Source organism: Jaculus jaculus, chromosome 2, assembly GCF_020740685.1.
Source record: "Jaculus jaculus isolate mJacJac1 chromosome 2, mJacJac1.mat.Y.cur, whole genome shotgun sequence".
Taxonomy (NCBI): domain Eukaryota; kingdom Metazoa; phylum Chordata; class Mammalia; order Rodentia; family Dipodidae; genus Jaculus; species Jaculus jaculus.
Window position 1 is genome coordinate 33,417,697 of NC_059103.1, and position 13,528 is coordinate 33,431,224.

The 13,528-nt window shown below is 43.2% G+C and overlaps 1 protein-coding gene across 7 annotated transcripts in view; it reads left to right on the top strand.

Annotated features, from left to right (window-relative positions):
• Positions 1 to 13,528, top strand: part of Smarca4 (SWI/SNF related, matrix associated, actin dependent regulator of chromatin, subfamily a, member 4) — a 115,059-nt gene that overhangs the window by 40,542 nt on the left and 60,989 nt on the right. For all 7 annotated transcript variants that reach the window (XM_045144684.1, XM_045144686.1, XM_004667465.2 and 4 more), the window contains exons 9-13: positions 3,578 to 3,751; positions 4,428 to 4,595; positions 4,707 to 4,757; positions 6,987 to 7,117; positions 7,301 to 7,358. In XM_045144684.1, the coding sequence (XP_045000619.1) occupies positions 3,578 to 3,751; positions 4,428 to 4,595; positions 4,707 to 4,757; positions 6,987 to 7,117; positions 7,301 to 7,358 (582 nt within the window). The remainder of the gene's footprint in view (positions 1 to 3,577; positions 3,752 to 4,427; positions 4,596 to 4,706; positions 4,758 to 6,986; positions 7,118 to 7,300; positions 7,359 to 13,528) is intronic.

Sequence of the window (13,528 nt, forward strand, 5' to 3'; positions counted from 1 at the left end):
TATCATTTATTTATTTGAAAGAGAGAGAGGCAGATAGAGATAGAAAGAATGAGATAATGGGCATGCCAGGGCCTCCAACCACTGCAAACGAACTCCAGATGTTTGTGCCACCTTGTGCATCTGGCTTACGTGAGTCCTGGGGAGTTGAACCGTGGTCCTTTGACTTTGCAGGCAAGCACCTTAACCGCCAAGCCATTTCTCCAACCCTACTTATTTATCTTTTTAAACAGCAATGAGTTTATTTCAGTTAGTTACACAGCCCAGGTAATATGAAGTCGTTCCTGGAGGTTTAGAATCGTCTTCATGCCCCCCTCCCAACCCTACTTATTTTTATTTATTGTTTTGAACAAGAGAGAGAGAATGAATGAATATGGGTGTGCTATGGCCTCTAGCCACTGCAGATGAACTCACTTACATAGGTCCTGGGGAATTGAACCTGCATCCTTTGGCTTTGCACACAAGCACCTTAACCACTAAGTTATCTCTTCAGTCTTTGTGTTTGTTTTATGGTTATTATTTTGTTTTCTGAGAGAAGTTTTAAAAAAATGTGTGTGGTGGGGGGAGGTATGCACATATATGCAACCATGAGGCAACCAATGTATCTCAATTGTGATGGCCAGAGAGGAACATCAGATGTCCTTTTCCATTGCTCTTCTGCCTGTTCTTATTTGAGCTGGAGTCTCTTACTGATGTGAAGGCTTGCCTTTTTTTTTTTTTTTCCTTCCCTTCGAGGTAGGGTCTCACTCTAGCCCAGGCTGACCTGGAACTTACTATGTATTCTCAGGGTGGCTTCAAACTCACAGCGGTCCTTCTGCCTCTGCCTCCCGTGTGCTGAGATTAAAGGTGTGTTCCACCATACCCGGTGAGAGCTTGCCATTTTTCATGAGCTTAACAATTCTGAAGTCTCCTCAGGCCTTCATGCTGGCACAGGAAGTGCTTCTGTCTGCTGAACAATCTCTCCAACCCCTGAGACTGATTCTTATTGTGTAGCTCAGACTGGCCTGAATTTGCAAAAGTCCTCCTGCCTTAGCCTCCTGAGGTCTGGGATTACATGTGTGTACCACCATGCCAGACTTGTTTGCTCATTCATATCTCCCCTCTTATTTTCCTTTTTTTATATATATTTTATTTTTTATTTATTACACAGAGAGAGAGAGAGAAAGAGGGAGGAAGGGAGGGAGAGAGGGAGAGCACACCAGGGCCTCTAGCCACTGCAAATGAATTCCAGATGCATGCTTCATCATGTGCATCTGGCTTATGTGGGACCTGGAGAATCGAACCTGGATCCTTAGGATTCTAGGCAAGTGCCTTAACCGCTAAGCCATCCCTCCAGCCCCCCTCTTATTTTTCAAGGTAGGATCTTTGTCTAGCCTAGGCTGACCTGGAATTCACTATGTAGTCTCAGGGTGCCCTTGGCCTCATAGCGATCCTACTAACTCTCCCTCCCAAGTGCTGGGATTAAAGGTATGGGCCACCACAACTGGCTTGCATTATTTTTTTTTTTTTTTTAAATGAAAAATATTTTTATTTTAGAATGTCACGTTCATTTTTTAACTTTTAAAAAAATATTGTATGTATTTATTTGACAAAGAGAGAATGCCAGGGATTCCTGCCTCTGCAAATGAACTCCTGATGCATGTGCCACTCTGTGTATCTGGCTTTACATGGGTTCTGGGGTACTGAACTGGGGCCTGGTGGCTTTGCAAATAATTTTAACCACATAGCCATCTCTCTAACCTCCATTTTTAAACTTTTTTATTGACAACTTCTATCCATATACATAATATACCACAGTCATAACCCCCTCCTACCCTCCCTTTTCCCCTCTCCAATACCTTCTCCACTGAATCTCTTCTTTTTTACAAGTAGTCTGTCTTTTACTTTGATGTCATCATATTTTCCTTCCTATTATGCAGGGCTCGTATAGGTAGCATCAGCCCCTGTGAAACCATGAAAATACAATGGCCACCTTGTCTCTGGAAAATAATATGGCTTGCATTATTTTTTATCCATGGAATTTACTCCAGTTTTTTTATAATTTTTGTCATCGATTCCCTATTTGAGAACATGAAACGCCTTTTTTTCTTTCGTTCCCTTTTTCTGTCTCCGTTCCTCTATGCTTACCATCTTAGTGGACTTTTAAATTAAATATTAAATTAATTTATTTATTACGAGACAGATGGTCAGACAGAGAATTGGTGCACCAAGGCCTTTAGCCACTGTAAATGAACTCCAGAAGCATACACCATCATGTGCATCTGGCTTTCGTGGGTTCTGGGAATTGGACTTGTGTCCCTAGGCTTCATAGGCAAGTACCTTAACCACTAAGCCATCTTTTCTTTGTGGTACATGAATAGGGAAGAATCTGTTCTAATAATCCTGATAAGCATAGAAAAAGAAGGTATGGTAGCAGTGTTTGGCTGAAGAAAGCAACTGTTAACATGTTTCCCTATGTAAGGACTTCCTTATCACGCTAGCTAAAGCTGTCCCATTTGATGATTTGGATTCTTTCCTTTTTTTTGTTTTTGTTTTGTTTTTCGAGGTAGGGTCTCACTCTAGCCCAGACTGACCTGGAATTCACTATGGAGTCTCAGGGTGGCCTCAAACTCACGGTAATCCTCCTACCTCTGCCTCCCGAGTGCTGGGATTAAATAGGTGTGCGCCACCACGCCTGGCTCTGTTGTTTTGTTTTTTTGAGGTAGGGTCTCACTCTGGCCCAGGCTGACCTGGAATTAACTATGTAGTCTCAGGGTGGCCTTGAACTCACAGTGATCCTCCCACCTCTGCCTCCTGAGTGCTGGAATTAAAGGTGTGCATCACCACGCTTGGCTAGGATTTGGTTTCTTGAAAGAATCTTACAATGTAGGCCAGGGTAGCCTGGAACTCATGAGCCTTCTGTCCCAGCCTCAAGAGTGTACCCAGCTCATGGGGCAAATTTCCTAATATTCCTAGTTAAAATTTACCTTCATGATAGATATCTTACAAGTGAAGTTTCTTGGGCCACTCACTGATACATCCTTAAATGGCATTGGTTTAATGTGATTGGATGGTAGGAGTGTGCTTAAAACTTGATTCGCAGTACTGACTTGTCCTAGCATGGTAGATCACCCTAAATGCCCCGTTTGTTGTGTTTAGGGCCACTTGTCTCTTCATATGCTTCACTACATTTTGTTAGGTGAATGTGATAATGACTATCTGATGGGAACTTGCCAAGTTTTGTCCTTGTGGAGAGAGCTGAACCTTCTCCCTTTGTAGCCCAGGCTAACCTGGAACTGTTACTGTCCTACTTCAGCCTCTTGAGTGCTAGGATTTCAGGTGTGTGCTACCTCACCTGGCTGAATTGAACCTTTGAGGAGAAACATTGTGATTTTGTTATTTGGACAATGTTTTGCCCCCCTTTTGTGCTTTTCTGTATGTCTGGCATGAGACCCAGAACTTCGTCCATAATAGGCAAGAGCTCTTTGCAGAGCTATATCTCAGCTCTAGAGGTTCTTCTTAAACAAGTTGTCCACAAAGGTCTTGGGGAGGTACTGCAGTGACCTTAAGTACTCAGCTGGATCCTTGTACATCTCTGCAGGAATACCTCAACAGCATTCTCCAGCATGCCAAGGATTTCAAAGAGTATCACAGGTCAGTCACGGGAAAGATCCAGAAACTCACCAAGGCGGTGGCCACCTACCATGCCAACACTGAGCGGGAACAGAAAAAGGAGAACGAACGCATCGAGAAGGAGAGAATGCGGAGGCTCATGGTAGAGCTTTTTTCCCGTGTGCTTTGGGTGTGATGAGGGCCCTGTTCCTCACGTAGGGTTGTGTAGTGGTATTTTGTATCTTTGATTAGCAGTGTATCTGAGGGAAAGAGTGGGCTTGGATCAGAGTTTCAGATCCTCTGACCATCAGTGGCCATTTGGTTTTGGGTCTGTTAAGCTGGCTGCTCTGGTTTCTCTGAATAAAGGTGGGGTCCCCTGCTCTGGGTCTCATGAGAGCCACAGAAGATACTTTGTCAACTCTACCCCATAATTGGTCCTGCTGACCATTTACTTACAAGGGAGTTGCTAGTTGGTAGGTATGGATGCCTATACTGGACCAAGCCCTGCCTAATGTGTGTTCTAGGGACAAAGAAGGGAACACAGTACCATTCTTGTCCTTTGAGGCTGGTGCTTTATCTTGAAGGAGTTTTTCAGTGAAGGCAGGGAGACAGGGCAAAGGATGAGCCAGTGTGACACGTCATGGTGCTGAGACTCCTGTGGGAAGAGAAAAGACTAGGATAGAGGTCCTGAAAACTAAGGGGCAGCACTTGGGCCTAGCAGCAGGATGGGTTGGAAGGAGTATTGGAGTGTGAGGGGTTCATGCAGTCTTCAGTGGGGGACTTGCTGGTGGCTTTTGATGAATGTTTGTGTCTTAAAAATTCATGCTCCTCTTTTATAGGCTGAAGACGAGGAGGGTTACCGCAAGCTCATTGACCAGAAGAAGGATAAGCGCCTGGCCTATCTCTTGCAGCAGACAGATGAGTATGTGGCCAACCTCACAGAGCTGGTGCGACAGCATAAGGCTGCCCAGGTCGCCAAGGAAAAAAAGAAGAAAAAGAAAAAAAAGGTGCAGTGGGTCCCTGTTTGGCACCAACAACCCAATGACATGAAAGTGGGCATGTCTGGGTGGCTATATGTCTTGTGGCCTCAGCCTGACCCTATCTCTCTTTACTTTCAGAAGGCAGAAAATGCTGAAGGACAGACCCCTGCAATTGGGCCAGATGGCGAGGTGAGGCAGTAGGAGTTTCTTGTGGAAATGCCAGCCAGCCCTTTGTTGGTCTGTTTCAGATTCTTTTTTTCCTTTTTCTTTTTTTTGTTTGTTTTTTTCAAGGTAGGGTCTCTCTCTAGCTCAGGCTGTCCTGGAATTCACTGTGTTGTCTCAGGGTGGCCTCAAAGTCATGCAATTGATCCTCCTATTTCTGCCTCCCGAGTGCTGCGATTAAAGGTGTGTGCCACCACGCCTGGCTTTTGTTTTTTTTTTAAATCCTTTTTTGTGTGTGTTTGTGTGTATGTGTTAAGGCAGAGTGTTGTTTATTCACAGCTACATAGTTAGTTCCAGGTCAGTCTGGACCAGTGAGACCCTACCTTGAAAAAACAAAGGGAAAAAAAAAAAACTTTTTGTTTTTTTGGGTCTGTCTCACTCTAGCCCTAGCTGAACCTGGAACTTACTGTGTAGTACAGGCTGGCCTTGAACTCAAGGGATCTTCCTAACTCTGCCTCATTAATGCGGGGATTAAGGGTGTGAGCCACTATGCTCAGCCTCCCTTGTGGTTTGTTTTGTTTTTTTTCCCACAAGGTAGGGTTTTACTTTAGTTCAGGTTGACCTGGAATTTGCTATGTAGCCTCAGGGTGGCCTGGAATTCACAGTGATCCTCCTCCCTCTACCTCTCCAGTGCTGGGAGCAACAGACAGAAAGAGAGAGAGAGAATAGGTGTGCCAGGGCCTCCAGCCACTGTAAACAAACTCCAGATGCATGTGCCCATTGTGCATCTGGCTAACGTGGGTCCTGGGGAATCTAGCCTCCGACTGGGTTCCTCAGGCTTCCCAGGCAAGCACTTAACCACTAAGCCATCTCTCCAGCCCTTCCCTTGGCTTTTTTTTTTTTGAGATAGTGCTCAGATTACAGGTGTTAGTGAAAATGCTTGGTTTTATTGATTGATGGAGAGAGACAGGGTCTTGCTATCCCAAGCTGGCTCCACACAGTTTCCTTGTTTCAGCCGCCCCAGTGTTGTAATAGTTGTGCAGCATGCTGGGCTCCACCACATTTACATAGCTCATCCCTGCAGGTGAGTGCTTTTTGTGTTTCTTTGGTCTTGATCTTTGTTGTAGTGAGCATCCAGTCCCTTTGTTATGTTGCTGTTTGGGTCAGTCATCCTGCAGTAACTAAATAACATTGTTTAGGGTCTGCCACCACAGTGATTTTCTAACAGTTCTTGAGATTGGTAGTCCAACATCAAGTTGTCAGTCTCATAGGTTCATGCATGGGGGCTCCTTTCAGAGATTATAGATGGCCAGTGCAGTGTTCACATGGCAAGGGGAGAAAGTACACCAAAATCTTACTGGGCATGATGGTGGACATCTTTAATTCTAGCAGAGGTAGGATCACCATGAGTTCAAGGCCACCCTGAGACTGCATACTGAATTCCAGGTCAACCTGGGCTAGAGTGAGACCCTACTTAAACTAAAAAAATGCAAAATAATAACAATAGTAATAATCCATCTGCAATTCTACTTTTTTTCCCCATTCTTTGCTCTATCTCCAATGCCCCTCTCCAGTAGCACCACCTTTATGGACAGAGCTTCAGGGTAGAACATTTGAAGTTATACAGTTGGTGCCATAGTGATGGCACACTTTGTCCTATCGGCTGTGCTCCCACAAGTGCTGGGTGGTGGCAGTTAATTCAGACATAGTTACCCCCAAATGATTTTATTTGGAATGTCCCATTGAACTATATTGCAAAATTATTTGGGCAGGTATGTTACAACACACAGCCACCTTCTTTAGGCCATGTAGGGACTCCAGGCAGAAGTTCCCTAATGGGAAAGTGGCTTCCAGGAGTTCTGTTCAATCTTGTTCAGTAGGTACTGTGGCACTATTTTAGTTGGGTTGTGACAGTGTCACTTGTTGCTTGAGGCTTTTCTTCATTTTAGACTTGACTGTGCTTGTCAGTTATGGGGCAATATGTAGAAATGGGAGTAACTAAGCCCTGCCCACAGCAGCTTGGTCCGTTGTTAGGGTTAGCATGTTTAACTTTCCCTGAGGAATCCATCCTTTCTACTCCTCTGTAGGTAGGGTCTCCCTCTGGCGTCCAAGCTATTCTTCAACTTCTAGTCCTCCTGCTAAGGCATCTCTGAGCTGGCAATATAGGCAGGTGTCTCCAACCCTATCTAGTCCTTTTGTAGGTGCCCAAGGGATGGGGATGAGGGATCCTGACATTACACTGGTGACTCTTTTCAGCCTCTGGACGAGACCAGCCAGATGAGTGACCTCCCTGTGAAAGTGATCCATGTGGAGAGTGGGAAGATACTCACAGGCACAGATGCTCCCAAAGCCGGGCAGCTGGAGGCCTGGCTTGAAATGAACCCGGGGTGAGTGGGGCCTCATCATTCACGTGAAGAGGCCAGGATCCCACATTGACAGGCGCCTCCTTCCACACACTCAGCAGCGGGGGGCAGATTGCTTGCACCTGGGGACCAGGCCAGTTTGTCTGGGGCAGTGAATATGCTATCTGCAAGGAGATTAATATTAAAACAGTGGCATTTTTTTTTTAGGTATGAAGTAGCTCCAAGATCTGATAGTGAAGAAAGTGGCTCAGAAGAAGAGGAGGAAGTAAGATCACCATCTAGATTTTCAGTTGTTGGGGCATGCTGTGACCTTTGCACTCTGTGAGCTACCTGGGTATGGTGTGAGCAGGGGCCAGCTGAGGTACCAGAGCTGGGCTCACTTAGGTGGGAGCCTCTTGCCATTGTGATTGTGTCCATGTGAAATCAGTCTAATGGTTTCAGATCCATTGCCTACCCTGCACTAGCCACTTTTTATGTGGCTTTTTATTTGGGTTTTGAGAATCAGAATCATATCCTCGTTGCACTAGCCACTTTTCCAGCACTAGCATTCCTCTGAATGGTCTGCTGCTTCTGCCTAATTCACAGACGGTGTGCACCCATGTATGTGGCAGCAGTCCATCGCCAGCTCCCTGCTGTCTCTGCTCTGGCTTTCACAAACCCTTTCTCAATGAGGCTTGTTTTCCTCTCAGACTATCTGTAATTTAACGGATGGCCTCCCCATCGGCATATTAGACACATTGGCATATCATCTAATCAGATCCAGCCCATCCTGTGGACTGGGGGTTATTAAAAACAAAGATATCATTGGTTTTTATATTTGGATAGGAGTCTTGAGGACCACTTACTCTTTTTTTTTTTTTTTTTTTCCTGAGGTAGGGTCTCACTCTAGTCCAGACTAACCTGGAATTCACTGTAATCTCAGAGTGGCCTTGAACTCACAGCAAACCCTTCTACCTCTGCCTCCCAAGTGCTGGGATTAAAGGTGTGCACCCCCACGCCTAGCTATCTTTTTTGAGACAGGATCTTATTATAGACTAGGCTGACCTGGAATTCACTCTGTGACCCAGGCTGGCTCAAGTTCATAGTGATCTTCCGACCTCAACCTCCTGGTTGGTTGTTGTGATTAAAGACATGTGCTACCAACACTCCACATTCAGCTCTTTTCCCTTTTTTGTTTGTTCAAACATATCATTTATTTATTGATTGATTTCTTAGTTTTATTTGAGACACAGAGAAAGAGGTGGACATAACAGAGTGAGTGTGGGTGCTACAGGGCCTCCTGCCATTGCAAACAAACTCCAGACACATGCACCACTTGTCTATCTGGCTTTACGTGGGTACTAGGGAATTGAACCCAGGCTGGCAGGCTTTGCTAACAAGGGCCTTACTACTGAGTCAACTCCCTAGCTCTCTTTTTCCCTTCTCTCTCATTCTTTTTTTTCAAGGTAGCGTCCACTGTGTAGTCTCAGGCTGGCCTTGAACATACCAGGCACTTGTCTTTTTCTTTTTCTTTTTCTTTTCTTTTTTTCTCTTCTCTTCTCTTCTCTTCTCTTCTCTTCTCTTCTCTTCTCTTCTCTTCTCTTCTCTTCTCTTCTCTTCTCTTCTCTTCTTCTTCTCTTCTTCTTCTCTTCTTCTTCTCTTCTTCTCTTCTTCTCCTCCTCTTCTTCTCCTCCTCTTCTCCTCCTCTTCTTCTCCTCCTCTTCTCTTCTTCTCTTCTTCTTCTCTTCTTCTTCTCTTCTTCTTCTTCTCTTCTTCTCTTCTTCTTCTCTTCTTCTTCTTCTTCTTCTTCTTCTTCTTCTTCTTCTCTTCTCTTCTCTTCTCTTCTCTTCTCTTCTCTTCTCTTCTCTTCTCTTCTCTTCTCTTCTCTTCTCTTCTCTTCTCTTCTCTTCTCTTCTCTTCTCTTCTCTTCTCTTCTCTTCTCTTCTCTTCTCTTCTCTTCTCTTCTCTTCTCTCTCGTTAAACAAGCCTGATTTTAACATACATTAGAGACAACATGACAGACACAAAACAATTTCTTAAATAAGTACCTTTTACCATTGGACAATTTTAAGGCTTAACTAAAGAAATATTTATGACTGTTACATGAAGCTTAGATAAACTATATGAACATTATTTCTATCCAATGGATTTACCTAAGACATGGGGAGTTTTTTCAGTTTTCCTAAGAACAAAATCACAAGTCACTTTTTATAAGACCTAAATTACAACCTCAGTGATAAATCATCTAGTAAAACCAGCATGAACAAGACAAGAACCATCTTAAAATTACAAAGTTTTAGCCAGGCATAGAGATGCATGCTCATTGACAGCCAAACATCATGGACATGTGCCATATATATGTAAACTCTACTTTTTGTTAGTATCAGACTTTTCCAGATATCAGAATATGATAATTTGGTTTTTACCAAGTCCATGATGATTTGACTTATACTATTTACCCAGAACAAATATATATATATATTATCACTCATTGATTTTAGAACTTTGTTTCTTATAACATTCCTGGAACACAATTTTTTAAAATTATGAAAGTAGATTTGAACATTATTAAAAATTTTAGAAATTTTCTTACAAACTCAGAATCTAGTACTTCTAAACTTAAACATAAATCTTGAGGCTGTTTTCTGTTAGTAGTTCCATAGAAGTATAGAAAGATCAAATAAACATAATTACAAATTTCTTTTTTTTTAAAAATTTTTTCTCAATATTTTTCACCTTTTTATTTATATTTTTTGTCAATTTTTATTAACATTTTCCATGATTATAAAAAATATCCCATGGTAATAACCTCCCTCCTCCCACTTTCCCCTTTGAAATTCCATTCTCCATCATATCCCCTCCCCATCTCAATCAGCCTCTTTTTATTTTGATGTCATGATCTTTTCCTCCTCTTGTGATGATCTTGTGTAGGTAGTGTCAGGCACTATGAGGTCATGGATATCTAGGCCATTTTATGTCTGGAGGGAGCACGTTATAAGGTGTCAGTCCTACCCTTCCTTTGGCTCTTACATTCTTTTCACCACCTCTTCCGCATTAGACCCTGATCCTTGGAAGGTGTGATCAAGATGTTATTCAGTACTCCAGTCACTTCTTTCCAGCACTATGATACCTTCTGAGTCATCCCAAGGTCACTGCCATCTAAAAAGAGAAGATTCTATACCCAAAGTGAGAATAGTATTAATATAAGGGTATAAATATTAAGAGAAGTGCTTACTGGGCAGTTTGATAAGCATAGTATATACAGTTTTCCAGACATCAGCAGATATTACACCCCTAGGGCTCATGACTACCCCTGTTTTAAGTTTTCAGTATCAGGGATGTATTCCCCCCCATGGAGTGGGCCTCCAGTCCAATTGGAGGGCAGTTGGTTTCCACCATGACAGACATGCCACGATCGCCTCATTTGGCCTGGCTGGCCAATTATAAGGCTTGCAGTGTCCACTGTTGAGTATCTTCACTGGTGGTATCTCTTTCTCCCATTGAACTCCATGTAGAATGGCTTCTTCCAGTTTTCTGTCAGCTGGTCTACATGGAGGAGGTTATCAGCTCAGTTCCAGTAGATTTCTCAGTGCCTTGCAGCCCAAGTACGTGGAGTCTTCAGTAATAGGGTCTTACCATCTATTCCTGGTGGGAAACCAATGGCCTCGTCAATGGCCTGTAATGTTTTGGGGGCATCGGGACCTCCCTGGCCAACAACTCACTGGAGGTATCCCATACTTGGCATTGAAAATTTTTTGCTTTTTCAAGGTAGAGGCTCACTCTAGCTCAGGCTGACTTGGAAATCACTCTGTAGTCTCAGGGTGGTCTCGAACTCATGGCCATCCTTCTACCTCTGCCTCCCAAGAGCTGGGATTAAATAAGGCGTATGCCACCACACCCAGCTCTTTAACAGACTAATGTAATGAGTCTTAGGTACACATGCATATGATTCTTTGAAAAAATTTTTTTATTTCTGTTTTGGGGTAAGGTCTCAGTCTGCCAAGCTGCCCTCAAACTCTGTCTCCCAATTGCTGAAACTAAAGGAATGCACTACCATACCTTTCTTTCTTAAAATTATTTATTTATTTATTTAATTTAGAGAGAGTGAAAGAGTTAGAGAGATGGAAGAGAGAGAGAATGGTCGCGCCAGGGCATCCAGCCACTGCAAACAAACTCCAGACACATGCACCACTTTGTGCATTTGGCTTACATGGGTCCTGGGGAATCAAACCTGGGTCCTTTGGTTTTGCAGACAAGTACCCTAACTGCCAATCCATCTTTCCAGCCTTCTAAAAGAATTTTTTTTTTGAGACGGGAGGTCACTATTTTATGCAGGATGACCTGAAATTTGACTTGGTCTTCCTGCCTCAGCTTCTGAGTGCTAAGATTACAGGTACACCTCACCACACCCCCCCCACACACACACATTTTTTTTTTGTTTTGGTTTTCAAGGTAGGGTCTCGCTCTAGCCCAGGCTGACATGGAATTCATTGTGAAGTCTCAGGGTAGCCTCAAACTCACGGTGATCCTCCTACCTCTGCCTCTTGAGTGCTGGGATTAAAGGTGTGCGCCACCATGACTACTTTATTTGTTTATATATTTATTGAAGCAGGGTCTCATTCTAGCGCAGGCTAACCTGGAATTCACTGTGTAGTTTTAGGTTGCTCTCAAACACATAGCAGTTCTACCTCTGCCTCCCAAGGGCTGGAATTAAAGGTTTGTGCCACAATGCCCAGTGATTTTTTATTTTTATTTTTATTTTTTGGTAGTGGTATATTGTTTGTCTTTCTTTGTTCCCCAGGCCGGCCTTAAACTTGCCATCTTCTTGTTCAGCTTCCTAAATTCTGGGATTATAGACATATGCCACTATGTCCAGCTCACTGATCTACTTTCTGTCTCTGTATTGGCCATTTGTGGACCAACACTACCAGTGAAGTTAGGGCAATATGTAGTTTTTAACATCAGGTTTCTTCTCATGTAGCATCTTTTTGTTCTTTAATTTTTTTTTTTAATTTATTTGCAAGCAGAGAGAGAGAGAAGAAAGACAGATAAAGAATGGGCATGACAGGGCCTCTAGCCACTGCAAAGAAACTCCATTCACATGTGCCCCTTGTGTATCTGGCTTATGTGGGTCCTGAGGAATCAAACCTGGGCCCTTCTGCTTTGTTAATGCCTTAACCACTAAGCCATTTTTCCAGGCCTGTAGCATATTTTTGTCGTTCATCCAAGTGTTGTGTAAGTCAAGAAATTTTTTCTTTTTATTGTTGAGTTGTGCTCCATCCTATGGATTTAACATCACATTTTGTTTATCCACCAGTTGGTGGGCACTTTTGTTTACATTTCTTCGTATTATAATGTGAACATGCACAAACATGTTTCGGTGTGGATATAGCTTTTTCATTTTTCCTGGGGATATACCTTAGGAGTGGAATTGCCAGGTCACATGGTAAGTTTTCATTTCCCTTTTTTTTTTTTTTTTAATTTTTATTTATTTATTTGAGAGCGACAGACACAGAGAGAAAGACAGAGAGAGGGAGAGAGAGAGAATGGGCGCGCCAGGGCTTCCAGCCTCTGCAAACGAACTCCAGACGCGTGCGCCCCCTTGTGCATCTGGCTAACGTGGGACCTGGGGAATCGAGCCTCGAACCGGGGTCCTTAGGCTTCACAGGCAAGCGTTTAACCGCTAAGCCATCTCTCCAGCCCTCATTTCCCTTTTTAAGAAACTGCCAAACTGTCATCCAAAGTGGCTCTACCATTTCACAGTTCCTGTTTCTCAGTATCCTCACCAGCACTGGTGCTGTTTGTCGTTGGGGTTATGGCCCAGTGGGTGTGTGGTGGCATCTCATTGTGTTTTCCAGTTGTATTTTCCCAATGATTGGTGCTGCCAAGCATTTTCCCATATATGTATATACACCACACCCATCTTTGTGCAATGGGAAGCTCTTAAAGTCTATTGCCCATTTGTAATTGGGTTGCCATCTTAATGAATTCTAGCTGCATATCTCTGGTCCAGTACACAGTTTACAAATATCTTCTCTCAGTGTGCTTGCCTATTTTTGTGTTTTCTTTTAATATTTTATTTATTTGGGGGGAGAGAGAGAGGGAGGAGGGAGGGAGAGAATAGTTGTGCCAGGGCTTCTAGCTGATGCAAATGAACTCCACGCACATGTGCCACCTTGTGTATCTGGTTTACATGAATACTGGGGAATTGAACTTGGGTCCTTTGGCTTTGCAGGCAAGTGCATTAACTGGTAAGCTATCTCTAGACCTTTCCTGTTTTCTTAATGATACCTTCGTTTGAATTGTGAAAAATTTTAATTTTGATGAAATCATATTTTATCTTTATGGATGGTGCTTTTAGTGATTTAGACCTACTTGCCTAAGCTAAGGTCACATGGATTTTCTCTTGTGTTTTCTCCTAATATATTTTTTAAATTTTTTATTTTTATTTATTTA